This window comes from Sphaerodactylus townsendi, linkage group LG01, assembly GCF_021028975.2.
Source record: "Sphaerodactylus townsendi isolate TG3544 linkage group LG01, MPM_Stown_v2.3, whole genome shotgun sequence".
Lineage (NCBI taxonomy): Eukaryota > Metazoa > Chordata > Lepidosauria > Squamata > Sphaerodactylidae > Sphaerodactylus > Sphaerodactylus townsendi.
The window spans coordinates 19,357,288-19,376,452 of NC_059425.1; the positions used below are offsets into that span (position 1 = coordinate 19,357,288).

The window sequence follows — 19,165 nt, forward strand, 5'->3', positions numbered from 1 at the left end:
ACCTGCTGTCCAGACAACAGAGATCAGTTCATCTGAAGAAAATGGCTGCTTTGGAAGGTGGACATCACACTCCAACAACCATACCTCCTCTGGCTCCACTCTCAACATTTTCAGATATTTCCCAACCCAGAACTGGCAACCTTTTTCAAGAGTTCCTGGGAGGGTCACCCCAAATTTTCAAGAGTTCCTGGGAGGGTCTCCCAGAACAGCCCCATCTTCACTGGAAGAGGAAGCAGCAGCCACAGGAAGCCTGCATCTTTTCTCAAGTGTTAGTTGCCCAGGCCACATAGTTCTGACAGAAAGGATGCTGAGAGTAGGCAAATACAAAATAAATGTGCAGCGGAACCTCGGTTTTCGTTGGTAATCTGTCTGAAAAGAATCGATGAAAATTGAAACCGATGAAAACAGAGGCAAACTTTTCCATAGGAATCAATGTAAATCCAATTAATCCGTTCTAGGCATGCAAAAAACCAACCAAAACACATTTTTGGTGAATAAACATAGTAATCTGTCTGAAAAGAATCGATGAAAACCGAAACCGATGAAAACAGAGGCAAACTTTTCCATAGGAATCAATGTAAATCCAATTAATCCGTTCTAGGAACGCAAAAAACCAACCAAAAACACATTTTTGGTGAATAAACATAGTATTTAATGCTGAAAACAGTAACACTAGGACCAGCTTCAGAGCCAGTGGACCAATGTCGCACCAGAAAGCTGTTCAACAAGGTCTGTTTCTGACACCTCTTTAAGATTTGTCTGAAATGGGGCAAGAAATTGTAATTGAACAAGTTGCAGGTACAGCCTGCAACAGCTTTGTCCGGGTGATTTTTCTCCACAAACCCCTGCACCTTACTGCAAATCGATTAAAATCAAGGCAAATCGATGAAAACCGAGACACATTTTTCACTGAAAAGATCGATGAAAACCGAAGGCGATGAAAACCGAAGGCAATGAAAACCGAGGTTCCACTGTATTTGTTTGCAAGCTGCCCGGAGGCTCATTTCATCACAAGTTTGCCAAAATATTTTAAAATAAAATAAAACCATGAAAAGATCTTGATGTAGGTGGGGGAAAAATAAAGACGTTATTATAAAGCAAATAAAAAAAAAGTTGATTAGGACTGCCGAAAACTGGTTTCTTCTGTTTCATTAAATCAGGAAGCTGGTTCTCTGTATGTGCCGATCAAGACATTTTGATCCATGCTGAAGCAAGCTGATGGATAGATTAGTGTTAACACATTCTCCTTAGGGTTGCACTGGAAGATGATCCAGGAACTTCAGCTGGTGCAAAATACAGTAGTCCTTTTGTTAATAGGGGCCAACCATAGGGACCATTGAAGCCCTTCATTGCTTAATTATTTGCAAGTGGTTGTGCCTACCTTTAAAAAACCCTTCTTAACCTGAGACTCATAGACTTGAAGAACCCTCTCCAGGCGGTAGCTTGGTTCAGGGTTTTTTCTGTGGCTCCCCTGGGGTTTGTGCAGTGGCTGCATGGGAAGACAGAGGCTTTTACCTTGGTTTGCTAGCAAGGCTGAAAAACTGAATCCAAGAAGAAGAGTTTGGATTTATATCCCCCCTTTCTCTCCTGCAGGAGACTGAAAAGGGGCTGACAATCTCCTTGCCCTTCCCCCCTCACAACAAACACCCTGTGAGGTAGGTGGGGCTGAGAGAGCTCCGAGAAGCTGTGACTAGCCCAAGGTCACCCAGCTGGCGTGTGTGGGAGTGTACAGACTAATCTGAATTCCCCAGATAAGTCTCCACAGCTCAGGAGGCAGAGCTGGGAATCAAACTCAGTTCCTCCAGATTAGATACACGAGCTCTTAACCTTTTACGCCACTGCTGCTCTTTTTTTGGGTGCGGGGAGGGGACATGGTTAAAAGATAGCATCATTCTAGCTGTGTATAAGGTGTTTTTAGATTGGGGCCTTTATGGCGGGGAGACACCATGATCCCAAAGGAGGTTTTCCCAGGCTGAGGCTCATCCATTGTACTGACCCCACAAAATCTAAAATAAATTAAAAAAAGATTAGGGCCTTTGACGTATTGGGTATTTTACGTATTATTGTGTGTATATGCCTCAGTCCCTGAGTGGGGGGGGGGGATATATAAATGAGGCTTGCCAATCTCCAGATGAGGCCTGGGGATCTGGAATTCCAATTTACCTTCACTACAAAGATCAGGTTCCCTGGAGAAAATGACTACTTTGTAAGGTGGACTCTATGGATTATACCTGACTAAGATCCCTCCCCTCCACGTCACGCCCTCCCCAGGCTCCATCCCAAATCTCCAGGAACTTCCCAACCCAGAGTTGGCAACTCTTTTTAAAATAAATAAATTTGCAACAGATCCTTTGTAGAGTGATCAAAAAGCTGAAGATTTATGCCTAATCTTGAGTTGCATACCACACATCTGCATTTGTTAAAACCCATTCGGAGAAGTTTTGTTTAGCAACAAACTTGTATATATTTGAGGCTGAGGTTGGGACACAAAGAACGTCGCACGTCGAAGAGCTGAGACTCATGACCGGGTCTCTGTTTTCCGAAGATTACCGGGAAAAGCCGAAGAGGATTGAGCCACATTCGGGCGCCCCCGCCGAGGTCCTCCCAACGTCCACCCTCTCCAACTGTAATTAATTTTACGGAATGACCCGAAGATAGACGAAGACTTCCGGAAAAACGCGAACTTCAGCCGTGCATTTCCGACTTGAGGAAAAGGCCGGGATAATTCTCAGTTAGTCGAAAATAATAACATTTTTTTAAAAACGGGCCAAGAACTCTCGAGTCTTTCCAGCCAGTCCTTTGTAAAAAAAAAATCAAGCCAAGCTCTTCTCGTTGAAGGAGTGGCGGGAAGCGCGACGCGCCCCCTTTTTACGGAGTACACCGGAAAAGGCCGAACCTTCCCGAAGATTCCCGAGGGGCTTCCGGAAACTCCCGAAGTGCTCGAGGCTTGGCCGGCGCCGGCGCTCGCTGCGTGAGGGGGAGAGACGACAACGGCGGCGGGAGGCGATGAAGAGCGGCCGGGCCCGGAGTTCCTGAGGGGGCCGAGCCGGGCCAAAACCCCCCCGCCGGAGCCATGGCGGCTAATATGTACCGGGTGGGCGGTAAGGAGAGGGAGGAGGATCCTTCCTTGGGGGGAGGGGGGAGGGGCGAGACACGAGGGGGGAGGGGCGCGGGGGGGCTCGTGGGGTCTTCTCGGGAGGGGACATGAGGGCGGGGGGGAGAGGTCCTTATCAAACGAGGTTGAAACAGGTTAGGAGAAAGGGGACCAGTAATAGATGAGGGGGCTCGAGGGGGTTCCCCTCTTGCGGGTGGGACAAAGATGGGGGAGGCTAGAAAAGCTTGATCTGGAGGTGGGTTAGGGACGGGGTAGGGTCGGGAGTAGGTGGAGAGGGGCCTGGTCGAAACGGGTCTGCGGGTTGAGAGTGTTCAGGGACATGGGAGGGCTAATTCCAGGTAATGGGGGAGGGGAAGGATCTGGGAATAAGGGAAGGGACACACAAGGAAGTGCTGGTAGTGGGGTAAATGTTGGAGGGAGAAAGGAAGGGTCCAGCGCCGCCTGTAAGAGGAACGTGTGGATGGAGGGTCAGAGGGAATTAAAGGGGCAGACAGGGCTAAATGGCTTGGGAAGGGGTTGAAGGGATAGGTCAAGGCACCTGGTCTACAGATGGGAAGGAGTGGGGTGCTGGGAGGTTAGAAAAGAGGCTTGATCCTGATAGTGGAAGAAGTAAGGTACACAGGGGGTTAAATCATGGGGGAAATAGGTGGCTAATAAAGGACACGTTTGTCAGGGTTTAGTCGCTGGGTTGAGAGAGTAGGGAGAGGGGCTTGGGGTAAGGGCTTGGGGTGGTTAACGAAATGAGGGAAGGCAGGAATAAAGTGTAGAAAGAGTGGATACATTGTAGACAAGGGCCCTGACCTAAATAGCTGGGTGGGGGAATGGGAGGGTATGAATGCAAATGAGATGGACAGCCTTTTTTCTCTGCTAAGGATTGGCTGTGGTTGGCGAGATGAGACGTAGTCATGCTGAGTGTTAATGGGGGTGGGGGGAGGTGGGCAGAGCTGCAGGCCAGAGGGTCTGGGAAAGGGATGAGAAGGCTAAACCAGAGAGGTGTGAGAAGGGTGTTGGGGGGGGGGAAGGGTGATAGGTCAGGATTTGGTTGTTTGTGGAGGGAGATATGAGGACAGAGGTCTTGGTTATAGGGGATGGGGTTATTCTAGATAATGTGACTTGTGGGTATGAAGCTAGCTGAAGGGCCTTGTTGAGTTTTAGCTTGTGATAGCTAAATAATCAGGCCTTGTAGACAAGAGGATGGTCTGTGTAAGGAGCTGACAGCAAAGTGTTAGCTTCTGAAACAGGGCATGAAAGGTGAATGGAACCTCCGTGTTCAGAAGCAGTATATCTCCGACAGCCAAGAGAAAGAGTCTCAACAGAGAAACAGCCTCTGTGTCCTGCTTGTAACCTTTACTGGTCAGCTACTGCTAGAAGTGGAATGCTAGGCTACAACTGTGGTCTGATTCAGCCGTGCCATCTTCATTCTCTTCTTCTTACATCAGTTTGTACGTTCCCGCTGCTAAGATCGTCTTGTTCTCCTGTCACCTGCCCTCCATCTCCTTGACTTTTTCCTCTCCATTACCTTCAGGACTCTTTTCTTTCAAAACTCCGTGCTCTTCTTCGCTCCCACTTCCGTTCTCGCAAGCCCTTCGTCACCTCCTACTCTTATCTGTGCTGCTTAAGGCGCATGGCTCCCAAGGCCCAGCCTGTTCATAATTAGCTACTCCTTTGGAGGACTGGCTTCTTCAGACAACCCACTTTGGTTCCCCCCCACCCTTGCTGTCCTGTTTCCAGCTAAATTCTTCAACCATGCCCATGACCCTGAACTTTCCCTGTTCTTTTCTTGTCTGTTGTAAACTCTTTGGTCTGAGACGTCTGTTTTGTATGGTACCTCGTGTGCGTGTGTGTGTGTGTGTGGGGGGGGGGTTGTTAACAAAAATGGAAACGGCCCTTGTTGAAGGAGCTTCTCAGACTGGCCGTTGTAGCCCACCCCTGCTTGTATTGCTGACAGAGGGTTATCACAGAGGATAATCTGTGGTTTTAACTTGAATATGCATGCAGCATCATAGTTTAAGAGCACGAGCATCTGGCTGAAAGGCCCCAGCTTCAAGTCAACATAGACATGATCTCTCTGGGAGGGCTTCTCTCTGCAAACTGCCCTCTTTTGGCATGTGTTTCCTCCCAGTCCTGTATAAGATATCAGAGCTAATATTGGCTTGCTTTACAGAGCCATCGTAAATATTACTGAGAGAATGAGCAGGGGCTAAAACTCCACGATAGGAATGTGTGCAAAGTATGTATGGTCCCAGGCACCTTCAGTTAAAAGCATCTCAGATAACTGAACTGGGAAAGACCTTTCTGTGCCTGAAATCCTGGTGGGTTACTGCCAATCAAAGGAGACAGTGCTCAGGAGTACTGGGGACCAATGGCTTAACAGCTTTAAAGTGATTCTAAAATTAAGGCACCTTGGCTTTTAGTGTCAGGACTAGCTCTTCCAATGAGCCTTTGTGAGCTGGGGCTATGGTTTGGTGTTCAGTTTACTCAGCAATTTGAGGCTTCTGAGATTTCACTAGATGTTGCTCCCATTCTTTCTAGCTCTGCTTTTTTGACTTAAAAACTAATATGGGACAGTGTATTGTCAAAGGCTTTCATGACCAGAATCACTGGGGTGTTGTGGTGTTTTCGGGCTGTATAGCCGTGTTCCAGTAGCATTTTCTCCTGATGTTTCCCCTACATCTGCGGCTGGCATCTTCAGATGCAGGCGAAATATCAGGAGAAAGTTCTATGGGAACATGGCCAAACAGCCTGGAAACCCCACAAAACCCCACTAATATGGGACAGTATTTTTAAAAAATGAAGTTGAGAGACTGTGGAATTCTGCACTTCAAAACGCAGCTGCATTAAAACATGATTTGAGCTTCATTGATGTCAGACTTTTGATGGAATAGAAAGAGGATGTAGTATTGGTGAAATGTCTTGAACCTCTGGCATAGAGGGGAGAAAATGGCTTTTCTATGGCCTAGATAAAAGGGACCATAGTGTCACAGGTAAAGGAAATTGTCATATTTTTGCTGTGGCGGATCGGCCTAGAGCAGGCATCATATTTGCACCCTGGTGTATTTATGGGAACAGGTCATTTGTAAGAGTGAAAAACATGTTTCTGATTTGGGAAGTCCTGGGTTCAGATCATAACTGTTGTGAAGTTCCCAGAGGCAAGCAAAACTCAGCTGTCTATATTAATATTAGCATACCTTACAAGGTAATTGTAAGACAGATTTGGTGGGGACGGTGGAAAGTGTTGCCAAGTCACAGCGGGCTTAATGGTGACTCCTTCGGGTTTTCAAGGCAAGAGACTTCAGAAGCGGCTTGCCTGCCTGCACATCACAACCCTGGTGTTCCTTGGAGGTCTCCCATCCAAATCCCAGTGTGTGTGACAGGCCCAAAGTCACCCAGCAAGCTTCCATAGCATGAGTGGGGATTTGAACCTGGGTATCCCAGATCCTAGTCACTCCAGATGTTATGGCCATGCTGGCAGGGGCTGATGGGAATTGTAGTCCATAACATCTGGAGTTCCAAAGGTTTGCCACCACTGTCTCTCTCAGAGTGATTTAGATGCCCATATTTTAGAAGACCATGGGGATAAAGTGGAGCTCTGAAAGGTGCAATCTGGTCCTGCAGCCTCTTTTTCTGTTTCTCATTGCTGCTCCCTTCACCCCTCTTTCAGATTACGTCTACTTTGAGAATTCCTCTAGTAACCCCTACCTCGTACGCCGCATTGAGGAGCTCAACAAGGTAAGGGTAGTCCTGGGCATGGGTAGGGGGCTAAACTCTGTCCTGTGGAGAGCGGGAGTTACTGGACTCATTGTGGCCTGAGAAGCTGGGATCCATGTGGGTGAAGTGAGAAACTGTTGTGTGATAGAGGCAGTTTAGGTGAGCTGCAGGTCTTGAACCCATAGCTGCCGCCCAGCAGCGAGCCTGTCTGTCCATCAACATCATTGTCCCTCCTCTTTCCCCCACAGACAGCCAATGGCAATGTGGAGGCCAAGGTGGTTTGTCTGTTTCGACGGCGCGATATCTCCAGTAGCCTCAACAGTCTGGCTGACAGCAATGCCCGTGAGTAGTGGAGGGATCAGGCTATGATTCTGAGAAGTAGACAAGAGTTCTGTTCAAGTCTGGCGGTTACAAAGGATGAAATCACCTTTTTGCGCCGGTGGGGTGTTTGTTTCCCAGCAGGCCTGGGAATGGGTGGTTTGGCAGCCTATCTGGTGACTCCAGCTTTGTGAAAGAAGGCGGGGAGAAGAGAGCAGGCAGAGGGGGCGGAGCAGATGGACTGTTGCCCTCAGGTTATAGTGATGGGAGGAGGGATTCCACTTAGAAAAGAGAGCAGCAAAGGAGTAGGTGAAAGGCTACCCCACCCTCTGCCTGGAGCACCAGACTCCTGAGAGCCAAGGCTGGCTGTGTTCTGCCCAAGCAGAGGTTGTGGGCACCTGGCTCAGAAACTGCCTTGCTTGCAAGTTCTGTGGGGTCTCGTTTTGATGTGCCCTTAGTTACTGTTTTCCGTCGGGGTGAAGAGAGCTAAGCATTTCTCTTTCATGCTCAGAACTTAATGGACAGGAGCAATGCTGTATGTGAAGAAACAGCTGACCGGTTTTAAACTTTGGCCGATGTTGAATGGTATTGGGGTGGGGGATTCAGGAATGGTACAGCAAGAAGAGCTGTGACTGTGGAGAGTGGCATGTACATAATTCAAGCTGAGAGAGAGTAATGCTGCTGCAGAGCACCTGGTCTCTGGCCTTTGGCAGGCATTGACGTCTCTGACTCCTTAGTACTACAGGAGAGTCCTCAGCCACTCAAGGGTTAACAGGAAAGGGATAGTAGCTGGGGGAGGGGAAGGGGCATGCGTGACTCTGCATGGGGTTTCCTGGCCTCTTGAGCAGGGGCTGTGACCTTGACTGTGCCCAATCAGACCCAGCCGGGTTCTTTAACCCACCCATCTGAGGCAAAGTGTTTCCTGAGCTACAAAGCAGCTCTCATGCCTCCAGTCCCCACCCCCCTGGGACATTGCCAAGTTCTTGAAGCAGATGCCGGGGGATGGGAGAACAATGTGCGTCTTGGTGGCTGCTGCTGCTGCCCTGCTTCCGGGATGGTGGGTGACTGCCTGACAGTCTTGTGTCCCTGCTGTGGAGAGGGAGAGCAGAAGTGATAACCCTTTGCAGCAATCTCTGTCAATTGGAAATTAACCCCATTCAGTATTCTGGATGGAAAGGGAAGGTGAAGTGATCATGGGCTCGGTGCATCTTCCCTCTGAGGACAGGCTAAAGCATTTAGGGCATTTTAGTTCAGGGGAGGGTGGGGGAAGAGTGCTAGTGAGGAAGGGAATGTGATCGGTGTTACAAACTGTGTTGGGTTGGTAGGACACTTTTCTGCTCATATTTCTAAAACTCCGTACCCTTCAATGAAGCTGACTGGCTGAACAGTCCGCTTAGGAAAAGGAAGTGCTCCTTCAGACAGTGCATACACAACGCATGCAATTCACTGCCACCTGAGCTGGCGATCGCGAGTTGCGAGCATAACATTAAAAGAAGTTAGAGACTCACAATAGCTCTATCCTAGGCATTAACTGCGGGAACTAAAAGGAACCTCCATGTTCTGAGGCAGTATAGCTTAAAATTCTAGGTGGATCATCCCCCTTCCTACCCTGCTTGTCTCTGGATGCACATAGCTTCTGTTGGAGACTGTTGCTGGGGTGTGAGTGCAATCCATGACAAGGCAGAGGGATGTGATCTTTCAGGCCCCAGATGACATGGCGTGCCTAAAAATGAGTAGGGGTGGGGGAGAGATGCACACTTATCCTCCTCTACCTTCCCCTGCCCAGGAGAATTTGAAGAAGAATCCAAACAGCCTTCGGTGTCAGAGCAGCAGCGGCACCAGCTGAAGCACCGGGAGCTTTTCTTATCCCGGCAGTTCGAGTCCCTGCCTGCTACCCACATACGGTACGGAGAGGCGGGTGGGGGTTGGGTTCCGTCTTGGGTTCCCTTGGCACTTGTGCAGCCCAGGAGAAGCGAGGCCTGCTCTTTTAGGGCCATCTGAGCCAGCCTGCCTTTGAGCTCAGCAGTACCTGAGAGGCCCAGGAGTATGATGCAAGTTCTTCCCCTTCTCCCTTGCAGGGGGAAGTGCAGCGTTACCCTGCTTAATGAGACAGACGTCCTCAGCCAGTACCTGGACAAAGAGGTGAGATAACAAGGGAAAGGTGAGATAACAAGGAACTTCCATGACTAACTCTGGGCTCCTGAAGTCCTGAGCATGAGATACACTGGTTTGGACCCCATCAACCAAACAGAGGATGAGGCATTTCCTGTCGTGGTTGTTTTGCTCAAGAAATGGCTGAGGATATCATGGCAAATGTTATTAATGCTTTAGACTAATCCTCCATGGAGCAAGGGGTTGGAACCTGTATGGCCCCTTCCAGCTACATGATTCTAATACTTCCAACCTCTCTTTTCTCCTTAGGATTGTTTCTTCTATTCCCTGGTGTTTGACCCTGTTCAGAAGACTCTCCTGGCTGACCAGGGTGAAATCCGAGTAGGCTGCAAGTACCAGGCAGAAATTCCTGACCGGCTGGCAGAAGGTGAGCAGGGGGCTTGTCGCCATCCCAAACATATTTCCCTTGCCAGGCTTCAAGAGGGAGTGCAGCGGCCCAGTTATGCTGACAGTTCCTCTCCGGTTTCTCCCCCAGGAGAGTCCGATAACCGGAATCAGCAGAAGATGGAGATGAAGGTTTGGGACCCTGACAACCCCCTAACGGACCGCCAGATCGACCAGTTCCTCGTGGTGGCTCGGTGAGATCCAGCAGGGGGGCGGTCTGACTTTTCTTGCCGGGTCGACTCTGACCCCAGCGGGTCGTTAACCTCCTCTCATCTGTCTTTCGTGCCAGGGCCGTTGGTACTTTTGCGCGAGCCCTTGACTGCAGCAGCTCCATCCGGCAACCCAGCCTTCACATGAGCGCAGCGGCTGCCTCCCGGGATATCACGCTGGTAAGGAGCAGAGAAAACATCGGCCACTGGGGAGGCGGGGTAGTGTGAAGCAAACCTGTATATGTTGAATTAATAGATAATCGTTGAACAAAGAGAGAAAGACTGTGAACGGGGATTTAATTCCAGGCATCCTCAGTCCAGCCTTGCATTGGTTTTCAAGGTGGTGGTGATTGTTGTTAATTAATTAATTAAACTTTTATACCACCCACCCCCGGAGGGCTCGGAGCGGTGTACAACATAAACAACATAACATCACTGAACAAGTAGAGCACTCTCGTAATTTAAGTCTAAATATAGTATAAGTATGGACTCTATAACGTTAAAATAATGAAGACCATTTAAAATACAGCGCACAAAATGTACCGTCCAGACAATTTAAAAAGCCCCTCTTGAGAGGGAGACAGAAGGGCCCATAGGTGTAATAAGGGCCACACAAGTTGAAAGAGGGCAGGAGGGAGGGGGCGCCATCAGCGACCAGCTTCTCCAAAGGCCTGGTGGAACAGCTCGATCTTACAAGCCCTGCGGAACTGAGCTGTTCCACCAGGCCTTTGGAGAAGCTGGTCGCTAATGGCGCCCCCTCCCTCCCTCCCTCTTTCAACTTGTATGGCCCTTATTACACCTATGGGCCCTATCTGCTGTTCGTCATTATTTGTTCTGCTGCTCAAGGAATGATGACAGGTTGAGTACAGACCACAGAATCTGTGTCCTAGCCTCTGGGTTCTGTCAGCCATTCTCCCGGCTTTTGAGGCTTTGTTAGGCGTTGGCTACATGCTTCCAAGCATCTGTTTTACAGCCTTGAGGCCCCAATTGTGCATTATTTTTATGAGACTAAAGACTTAAATTCAGGCATTGGCACCAAACTGTGGTTTGCACTGACTGTAGTTTAGAACCCAGCCTGGTGTGAACTTCCAGAGGTTGAGGCAACCTACAGCAGCTTGTAGAGGCCCAAAGGTGAGCATAATGGCTTGAGAAGTTAGGCATGATGCCAAAATCATAGTTAAGTTCTTAGTTCGGCATGACAGAGCCAGCATAAGGTCGTGTTTAAGTGTGCCAGACCCTAATCTGGAGAACCAAGTTTGATTCCACACTCCTCCACACGGAGCCTGCTAGACCAGTCACAGTTCTCTCAGACCTCCATCAGTCCATGTGAAGGCAGAGGCAATGGCAAACCACCTCTGAACATCTCTTGCCTTGAAAACCCAACGGGGTCGCCGTTAAGTCAGCTGTGACTCGATGGCACTTCATACGCACAGTTTGGCGTGATATCAGCATGGAATCTGAGAGTATCAGGATGTAGTATTGGACACAGCTCCCAGGTGACAGGCACACACCTTTTATTGTGGGTTTGCCATTCTGCAGTTCAATAAGTTCGTAAAGGTCAGTTTTCCCCCCATCCTTACTCTTCTCACACTTCACCCCTTTGTCCGGGCAGTTCCACGCAATGGATACACTGCAGCGGAATGGGTACGATCTGGCTAAAGCCATGTCTACGCTGGTACCCCAGGGAGGCCCTGTACTATGCAGGGATGAGATGGAGGAATGGTCAGCTTCAGAAGCGATGCTCTTTGAGGAAGCCCTGGAGAAATACGGCAAAGACTTCAACGACATCCGGCAGGACTTTGTGAGTGGGGTTGCGGGTCCGGTGAAGCCTTGGGCGTGGCTGAGTCCCCTCCTTGCCCGAAGAGCCTCATTTTTGTATGGGGCTAGTTGGAAATGAGGAGGCGGGACTTCCGAGCTTAGTGGTTGGTCCCACTTCTCAGGAGTGAAACCGTTGTGGGGATCTGGGGTGCACGTTTGACGTTCTGCTGGGTTTTTTGCAATGCTGATTTGGATGGGCTGAATCTGTGCATGCTCTTGAAGGTTTGTGTCCCTTGCAGCTGCCATGGAAATCCCTGGCTAGCATTGTGCAGTTCTACTACATGTGGAAAACCACGGACCGATACATCCAGCAGGTGGGTAGGCCGATTTCTTGGGGGGTGGGGTGTTCCACAGGGTGAAATGACTATTTCCCCATTCCGTTTGCAAGTAGCTTCATTGCTCTGGAGGTGGCTCTGCTCCCTCCCTATAAAACACTTCTATACCTTCCCTTTCTTTGCAGAAAAGGTTGAAAGCAGCTGAAGCCGATAGCAAGCTGAAGCAGGTGTACATCCCCACGTAGTGAGTATCCCTTCCTCTCTGTGTTGGTGGGAGAGAAGCACGTAAGCTGCATGCCCAGGCTTTCAACCTCATTGCCTTCCCCTGTCTAGCACGAAACCCAATCCGAACCAAATCATCTCAGTGGGCTCCAAGCCTGGCATGAACGGAGCTGGCTTCCAGAAGGGGCTGACCTGTGAGAGCTGCCACAGTGAGTACCAGTCTGGGACTGAAGGGGCAGGGGGTCATGCCTCTGCCATAAGGGAGCAGGAGATGGGCAGGCCTGACATTCTGGCTCTCACAGCTTTGCTCTTTCAGTCCTGATGCTGAGACAGAGCTGCAGGTTTGGATGGGCTGGATGGACCTCCTGAGAACCAACCGGAGCAAGTTGCTCCTAGATCTTGGGAACAGGGTCTCCTGGAAGATATTACTTAACTGAAGGCATGACCCTCCATTTCCCTCTCACCCACAGCCACTCAGTCGGCACAGTGGTATGCCTGGGGCCCCCCCAATATGCAGTGCCGCCTCTGTGCTTCCTGTTGGATCTACTGGAAGAAATATGGAGGCCTGAAGACCCCGACGCAACTCGAGGGAGCAGCGCGCAGCGTCACGGTAATGTTCCCTGAGAATATGCTCCCAGTGATCCTTGTTCTATGTATCATCAGAATGTCAGAATCAGCTGGCTGTTGTGAATTTAACAAGCTGTGTGACTGTGGCCTGGTAGTTTTAGCTCATAACGTTTCGCCACCATCTGTGGCTAACATTCTCACAGACACTTCACGGTAAGATGTGTTTCCATGGCCGAGGAGCATATCGTACTATGTCATACTTTTGAAGATGCCAGCCACCAATTTGGGTGAAACATGGCCATACAACTTGGAAACCCCACAACAACACATTCTTTGAGAACTTTGAAGTCTCCAATTTAACTGGGGGGGAGGAGTCATTGTATTCTTTATTGTTGTTGTTGTTGTTGTTTATTTGATTAAATAGACCACCCACCCCCAGAGGGCTCTGGGTGGTGTACAACAGATAAGAGTTCCTTTTTCTATCCTTACAAAGTCTCAAGTTCTTCCAGTTGGAACTAATGGCCAGCATACCTAATAGCAAGAAGAAGAAGAGTTTGGATTTATATCCCCCCTTTCTCTCCTGCAGGAGACTCAAAGGGGCTTAAAATCTCCTTGCCCTTCCCCCCTCACAACAAACACCCTGTGAAGTAGGTGGACTGAGAGAGCTCCAAGAAGCTGTAACTAGCCCAAGGTCACCCAGCTGGCATGTGTGGGAGTGTACAGGCTAATCTGAATTCCCCAGATAAGCCTTCACAGCTCAGGCAGCAGAGCTGGGAATCAAACCCGGTTCCTCCAGATTAGAGCTCTTAACCTCCTACGCCACTGCTGCTCCCAAGTGGGCCTTTGACTGGCCACACTTCCTGCTTGAGTCTTCTGCATCTAACTGAGACAGCAGTTGTTCGGGCCCAAATTGTCAGTTTTATTAACAGTAAAGAGCTACACTGGCAGCCATTAGTCACATGGGTCTCTGTCAATGAGATCATCTATTATATTCCTCAAAGCCAAGAATTCTACTTTTGTTGGCTGCATCTTCCCTCCCTTTGCACCACGATGGTCTCATTTGTTAGCCAAGACAGGAGGAGGGGGACTACTTGACCCCCTGTTTTGCAGCAACTTCTTCTGCTGTTTTGCAGCAACTTCTCCTGCTGTTTTAACTGCAGGGCTCTCTAGCCCAAAATAAGAACACGGGAAGGGGTATGTGGCAAAGGTCTGCCTAAAAGCACCCATCTTTCTGAAAACACTGTGTCATTTGGCCATCTAAGCCCCTGTGTTTCCAGCTAGCATGAACATCAAACATAATGAGAGCTGAAGTATCATTTTGATGACTCTAAGAATGTTTTTTAGAAGATGCAGTCTGTTGAACAAATCTTTTAGGGCCGCCAAATGGTTGTTTGTGCTTTCTGCTCAAGCAGTGCTTGTGCTGATGTCTGTGTCTTCTCCTCTCTTCCCCCCTCCCCCCAATCCTGGACACAGGAGCCACACTCCCGGGGCCACATGTCTCGCCCAGAAGCCCAGAGCCTCTCGCCATACACAACCAGCGCCAATCGGGCCAAGCTTCTGGCCAAGAACCGGCAAACCTTCCTGCTGCAGACCACCAAACTGACCCGCATCGCACGCCGCATGTGCCGGGATATCTTGCAGCCGCGCCGTGCCGCTCGGCGCCCTTACGCACCCATCAATGCCAATGCCATCAAGGCAGAGTGTATGTGGGGTCAGGATTAGAGTTGTGGGGAGAACCAAGGGGCGGAAACATGGAATAGGGGGTGCAGCTAGTAGATCTCATTCTGGTTGTCTGCTTCTTCCCTCCAGGCTCCATTCGACTACCCAAAGCAGCAAAGACCCCCCTCAAGATCCACCCTCTGGTGCGGCTTCCACTGGCCACCATAGTCAAGGAGCTCGGTAAGGCTGTGGAGCTCACACATTCCTGCTTCAGATTTTGGGTTTGTTTTTCTGCCAAACTGTGGTGGGGAAAGTATTGTTGGCTCTGGGCCTCGCTTCTCCTTTCCTGCCCTCCTTCCTGAGAACGTATGAGCACCTAAACTTGCTGTGGCTTTCAGGCTGAGCAAACCAGCGCCTGCCTCCAAACTGTGGTTTGACGATTAGACCTGTGTGATAGCCATAGGCCCTCATGAGGAGGGGATGATTGTACTAAGCCCCACTGCATTTTCCCCATTGACATCTGAAATAATCACAACAAATGTCCCAAAGAGGGGGGGGGGGATTGTTTCTCTTTGTGAACCCCCACAATAGTGTAGGTTTTTCAACTTTCCCTAGCTGCGCAGGCCCCCCTAAAGCCAAAAACTCCCCGAGGCACCAAGACACCCATCAACAGAAATCAGCTGACCCCGAACCGAGGCTTGGCTGGCATCGTGGGCAAGCGAGCATATGAAAGTGTGAGTGCCGGGAACCAAGGAGGGAGGGGTTCTGGGCAGTGAGGTGGGGGTGGGTCTGAGAGGAAGGGGCAGGGGGCCATTTTCAGAAGAAGTGCGTGGAGACTGAAATGTGGTGGAGATGTGCAGCTTCTAGCGCATTGGTCGGGGAGGAGGGAGAAGAGACCCGCACATTGATTGGGTGCTTGAAGTGAAATTTTGGAAAGGGGCGGTGTGTTACATTATACCAAATCCCTGCAATGTTCACTCTGCCCAGGAGTACTTTTGTAGCACTTCTCACATTTCCCCAAAATTGTCATTCCCAGTCGGTGGAGCTGGGGGGGGATATCATTCCGAAGGTATGATTTCTCCCCCCTCCGCCCTTCCGGAGTCTAAACTCCCCGCACTCAAGCAGATAGCTCCCTCTCCTATTTTTAGGGCCAAGCAAGGCTAGCTCAGGACAGAGGGGGGCGGGAGCCAGCAAGAGGTGGACACTGCTTTTGGGGGGTTCCTCTCGCTGATAGCTCTGTGTGCGACCGGGTGCAGGTGGCAGGGGGCGGGCTCCCCTTCTCGGCCAACGGGCGGCCCATGACTTCCGGAATGAGGTCGAGCACTCAGCCTGCCATCAAGCGTCAGAAGCTGAACCCGGCCGACGCCCCCAACCCAGTCGTTTTTGTGGCAACCAAGGACACCAGGTACTGGGGAAGGGATTCTTCACGATGCAGTGTGGGTGAACAGGAAGGGGCGGGGGTGAGAAGACACTGTGAGCCTATCCCTTCTCTGGCACAGGGTTGATATCTGACTCTTGTTATCATCTGTCCTGCCACAGAGATGGAGTTTGTGCCAGCACCCCTGTTGCAGCTTGCAAAGAACAAAAGGAAGCCCTCCCCCAATGGGGTTGATTCCTTTCTCATGACTTAAAAGCTCCCCCTCTCTGTTTTATAAAATTCTGGGCTGGACGGGGCGGTTCCGCTCTGCTTTGAACTGTCAGGGAATTGCAGGTCACAGAGTTTAGTCAGGCTGATGCTGAGGGGTAGATCCTTTCTTCCCCACCTTTCTGCTATAAATAAAAGGTTCTCAACACAAAAGGTTTTGTGTTTGGGGGTTTGTTTGTTTTGAAGACTGTACTTTGTATGATGCCTGCTGGATACTTGGGTCGTCTTAGAACTCTTGGCATTTCTGGCCACGACTGCGGGGTGGGGTGTAAAGGCAGAGGGGGGAAAGTGTGTTGAGAGGCGGAGTACACAAGGGGGGGCAGCCCCATAGACGGGATTGCTCCTGTTCTGCTAATCACAGGTCCTTATCTCCTGCTGTGAGTTTTAGACGCATTATTTTGTACCAGAATAAATGCTGAGATGATCCAGAAGCCAGGTGCATGATATTTGTCTAGGCCTCTGCCCATTATTAACTTCACCTCATCCCTCCTCTCTGGGATGCAATTTCCCTCGTGCCTCTTTTTAGCGAGCCCCACAGCAGGGGCCCCTAAACGCCAGCCTGCTGCTGGTCATGTCTAGAAATAAGCCAGATATTTGTGGACAGGAGGGAGAGGGGATTGAGTGGGGTTGAAACACATCTTGTTAATTGGGGCCTGCCAAGAAAGAATCGGGCCCAAGTTGGTGTTCTTTCTGGTGCCACCGTGCCGGGCTGAGTGCTGTGTCTTCTGGCACATTCCGCTGTCCAAGTTGCCGCCCAGTGTGGTCTGTCATCTGTGTGAGGTTCTTTGCTGTCGTTTTTTTAACTGCCTCTCTCCCCACCCCTTTCCCTCCTTCCACAGGGCCCTCCGCAAAGCCCTGAGTCACCTGGAGATGCGCCGTGCTGCCCGCCGGCCCAACCTGCCACTCAAAGTGAAGTTGGTGCTGCCTCACCGGCCTGTGGTGGCCCCCCTGGTGCCCGTTCCCCCAGCCCATCCTGCCAGCACCAGCGAGCCCATCATCCTGGAAGACTGAGTGCTATCACTTCTGTGGCGGCCCCTCTAGGATCCTTGTAGCCATCTCATCTAGCACCCACCTGCCCCTTTTTTTCAGTGTCCGAGCCCTGTCTGGCAAGCGTCAGAGCCCCTGTTTGCCACGCGTCTGCTGGGAACAAGCCAGGCAGGGAGGGAGACATCTCTCCCCCAAGGTTGTTCCTGGACACCCTTCATTCTCCTTTTTATATATATATAAATATATTTTAATTTCCACATTGACCTTTTTTTTAACCCTCCCCCTTGTTGAAAATTCAGACTTGCGCAAAAAGTTGGCCTCCCACTCCCCCCCACCCCCCCAGGCAACACCTTGAATACAATTTGCACCTTCTTCTCAAAGCGGGCAGGAGACTGCAAGGGTGACACGAAACTGGAGCCACGCAGAAGCCCTTCCGGAGTTCTTTCCACCTCTCCTCTGCAGCTGTTCTTCCTTCCTTTTGTTTGTCTCTCTGCTTCTTGGTGTCTGTCACTTTTTTTTTTAAAGTTGCCCTCTGGCCCCATATACTACCTGTGTATCTGGACAAGAGGGACGATCCCATTGAGACCCTAAATCCCAGGCAACATGGCAACCCTCCCCCCTTTTGGCCCCCTCTTCCATCCCTTTGATGAGCCCATTTTTTGTACATGGTTTGAAAAGAAAGTCAGGTTTTTTTAAGTCAACCTGTAACTGGTTCTTATAGCAACAAAGAAATAAATGCTGTTTTCTTCATACCTTCTTTTGCACCTTTTTGGGGGGGCGGGGGGCAGGGGAAGGCGGTATGGGCAACAGGCTAGGAGGGGCTGTATACCTACATGGCAGATCATCTGTTTTCCATGCAGAAGGTTCAAGATTCAGTCGCCAGCATCTCCAGTTAAGGATCCGGTAAGATAAATCGCTAGCTGGGTTGCTGCTGCCAGGTGCCGAATAAAGCAGCCTCACATGACACTAGATGAGGAATTATTTCATGGGAGAGAACCATTTTTGGCTGCTCTGCTTGTTGCAGAAACGGTCATTGGCGTTCTGGTGATTCTCCATCTGTGGAGCACCCTGAGGTTATGCAGCCTCTGTGCTCTGCAAGCAGGGCTTACACAAAGCTCTTTGCAAAGCATCCGCAACTAGCTGAAGGCCATGCCACACTTGCGCCACAACTTTCCCTTGAGTTACCAGTCCCTGTGCCTCAACCACATAAGAAATTGGCAGCAATCCCAGTCTGCTGTGGCTATATACAGAGGTGGGATCCAGCAGGTTCTCACAGGTTCCCGAGAGTAGGTTACTAATTATTTGTGTGTGCCGAGAGGGGGTTACCAATTGGTGATTTTGCCACGTGATTTTTGCCTTAGTTACGCCCGTCCTCTCAGCAGTAGCGCGCAGAACTTGAAGCAGTCTAGCAGGAGGTGCACCACCGTGCGTGGTAGCCTGCACCTGCGTGCATTCATTTCCCGCCCAAGGACCGGCACAGCGGCTGCGTCCTTGCCACAGCCCCGCTCAGGAATGCCCCGCCCCCGGAATGCCCGGCCACGCCCCCGTCGTGCCCCATCCAGCCCCATTAGCGTTATGCCACAGTTTGAATCCCACCACCATGGGAACCTGTTACTAAAAATTTTGGATCCCACCACTGGCTATATACATACACAGACCACTGCTAGGATACACCAGATGATTTTCATGCGAGAGGAGGGATTTTTTGCTGTCTTTCCTGCATGGACAGGCCTCCAGCTCTCCCCTCACAGTGTTTCTGAGGGATTTCTGTTTCTCTGGAACACCATCTTGGACTGTGGGCGAGCCACACTCTGTAAATGGAAATACCCTTCTGTCCACAGAAACTTTTCAGTGTTCTTTGCTTAGAAGGCAATAGGGCAGGGTCCCTCACACCCTGGTAAATTTCCACTGAGTTCTTTATTTAAATACACACACAAAGCGGTAGTTGAGAATGGCTGTTGTGGGTTCCTAATGTATTGTCGAAGGCTTTCACAGCCGGATTCAACTGGTTCTGGTGGGTTTTCCGGGCTGTGTGGCTGTGGTCTGGTGGATCTTGTTCCTAACATTACAGTGTGTAACAGACTTC

The 19,165-nt window shown here is 50.3% G+C and overlaps 1 protein-coding gene across 2 annotated transcripts; it reads left to right on the forward strand.

The window, feature by feature from the left end:
- The first annotated feature begins 2,933 nt into the window (after nucleotides 1-2,933).
- Nucleotides 2,934-17,831, forward strand: MTA2 (metastasis associated 1 family member 2). Of its 2 annotated transcripts, XM_048512555.1 has the most exons (18): nucleotides 2,935-3,101; nucleotides 6,777-6,844; nucleotides 7,072-7,165; nucleotides 8,928-9,045; nucleotides 9,220-9,283; nucleotides 9,563-9,680; nucleotides 9,789-9,891; nucleotides 9,987-10,086; nucleotides 11,519-11,707; nucleotides 11,964-12,038; nucleotides 12,185-12,243; nucleotides 12,333-12,430; nucleotides 12,692-12,831; nucleotides 14,262-14,490; nucleotides 14,598-14,687; nucleotides 15,063-15,181; nucleotides 15,704-15,852; nucleotides 16,932-17,831. In XM_048512555.1, the coding sequence occupies exons 1-18, from the start codon at nucleotides 3,074-3,076 to the stop codon at nucleotides 17,101-17,103; spliced, it is 2,013 nt and encodes a 670-aa protein (XP_048368512.1). In that variant the 5' UTR covers nucleotides 2,935-3,073; the 3' UTR covers nucleotides 17,104-17,831. The 2 variants fall into 2 exon arrangements, with proteins under 2 accessions (XP_048368521.1, XP_048368512.1); XM_048512564.1 differs by lacking the exon at nucleotides 15,704-15,852 and having other exon boundaries at nucleotides 2,934-3,101.
- The last annotated feature ends 1,334 nt before the right edge of the window (nucleotides 17,832-19,165 follow it).

Bases quoted from the DNA above. Each gene is read 5' to 3' on its own strand.
- MTA2 (XM_048512555.1), top strand. From the start codon at position 3,074: ATGGCGGCTAATATGTACCGGGTGGGCG. The intron at 6,845-7,071 runs GTAAGGGTAGTC...TTTCCCCCACAG, and splicing joins GCATTGAGGAGCTCAACAAG to ACAGCCAATGGCAATGTGGA. The intron at 9,046-9,219 runs GTACGGAGAGGC...TCTCCCTTGCAG, and splicing joins CTGCCTGCTACCCACATACG to GGGGAAGTGCAGCGTTACCC.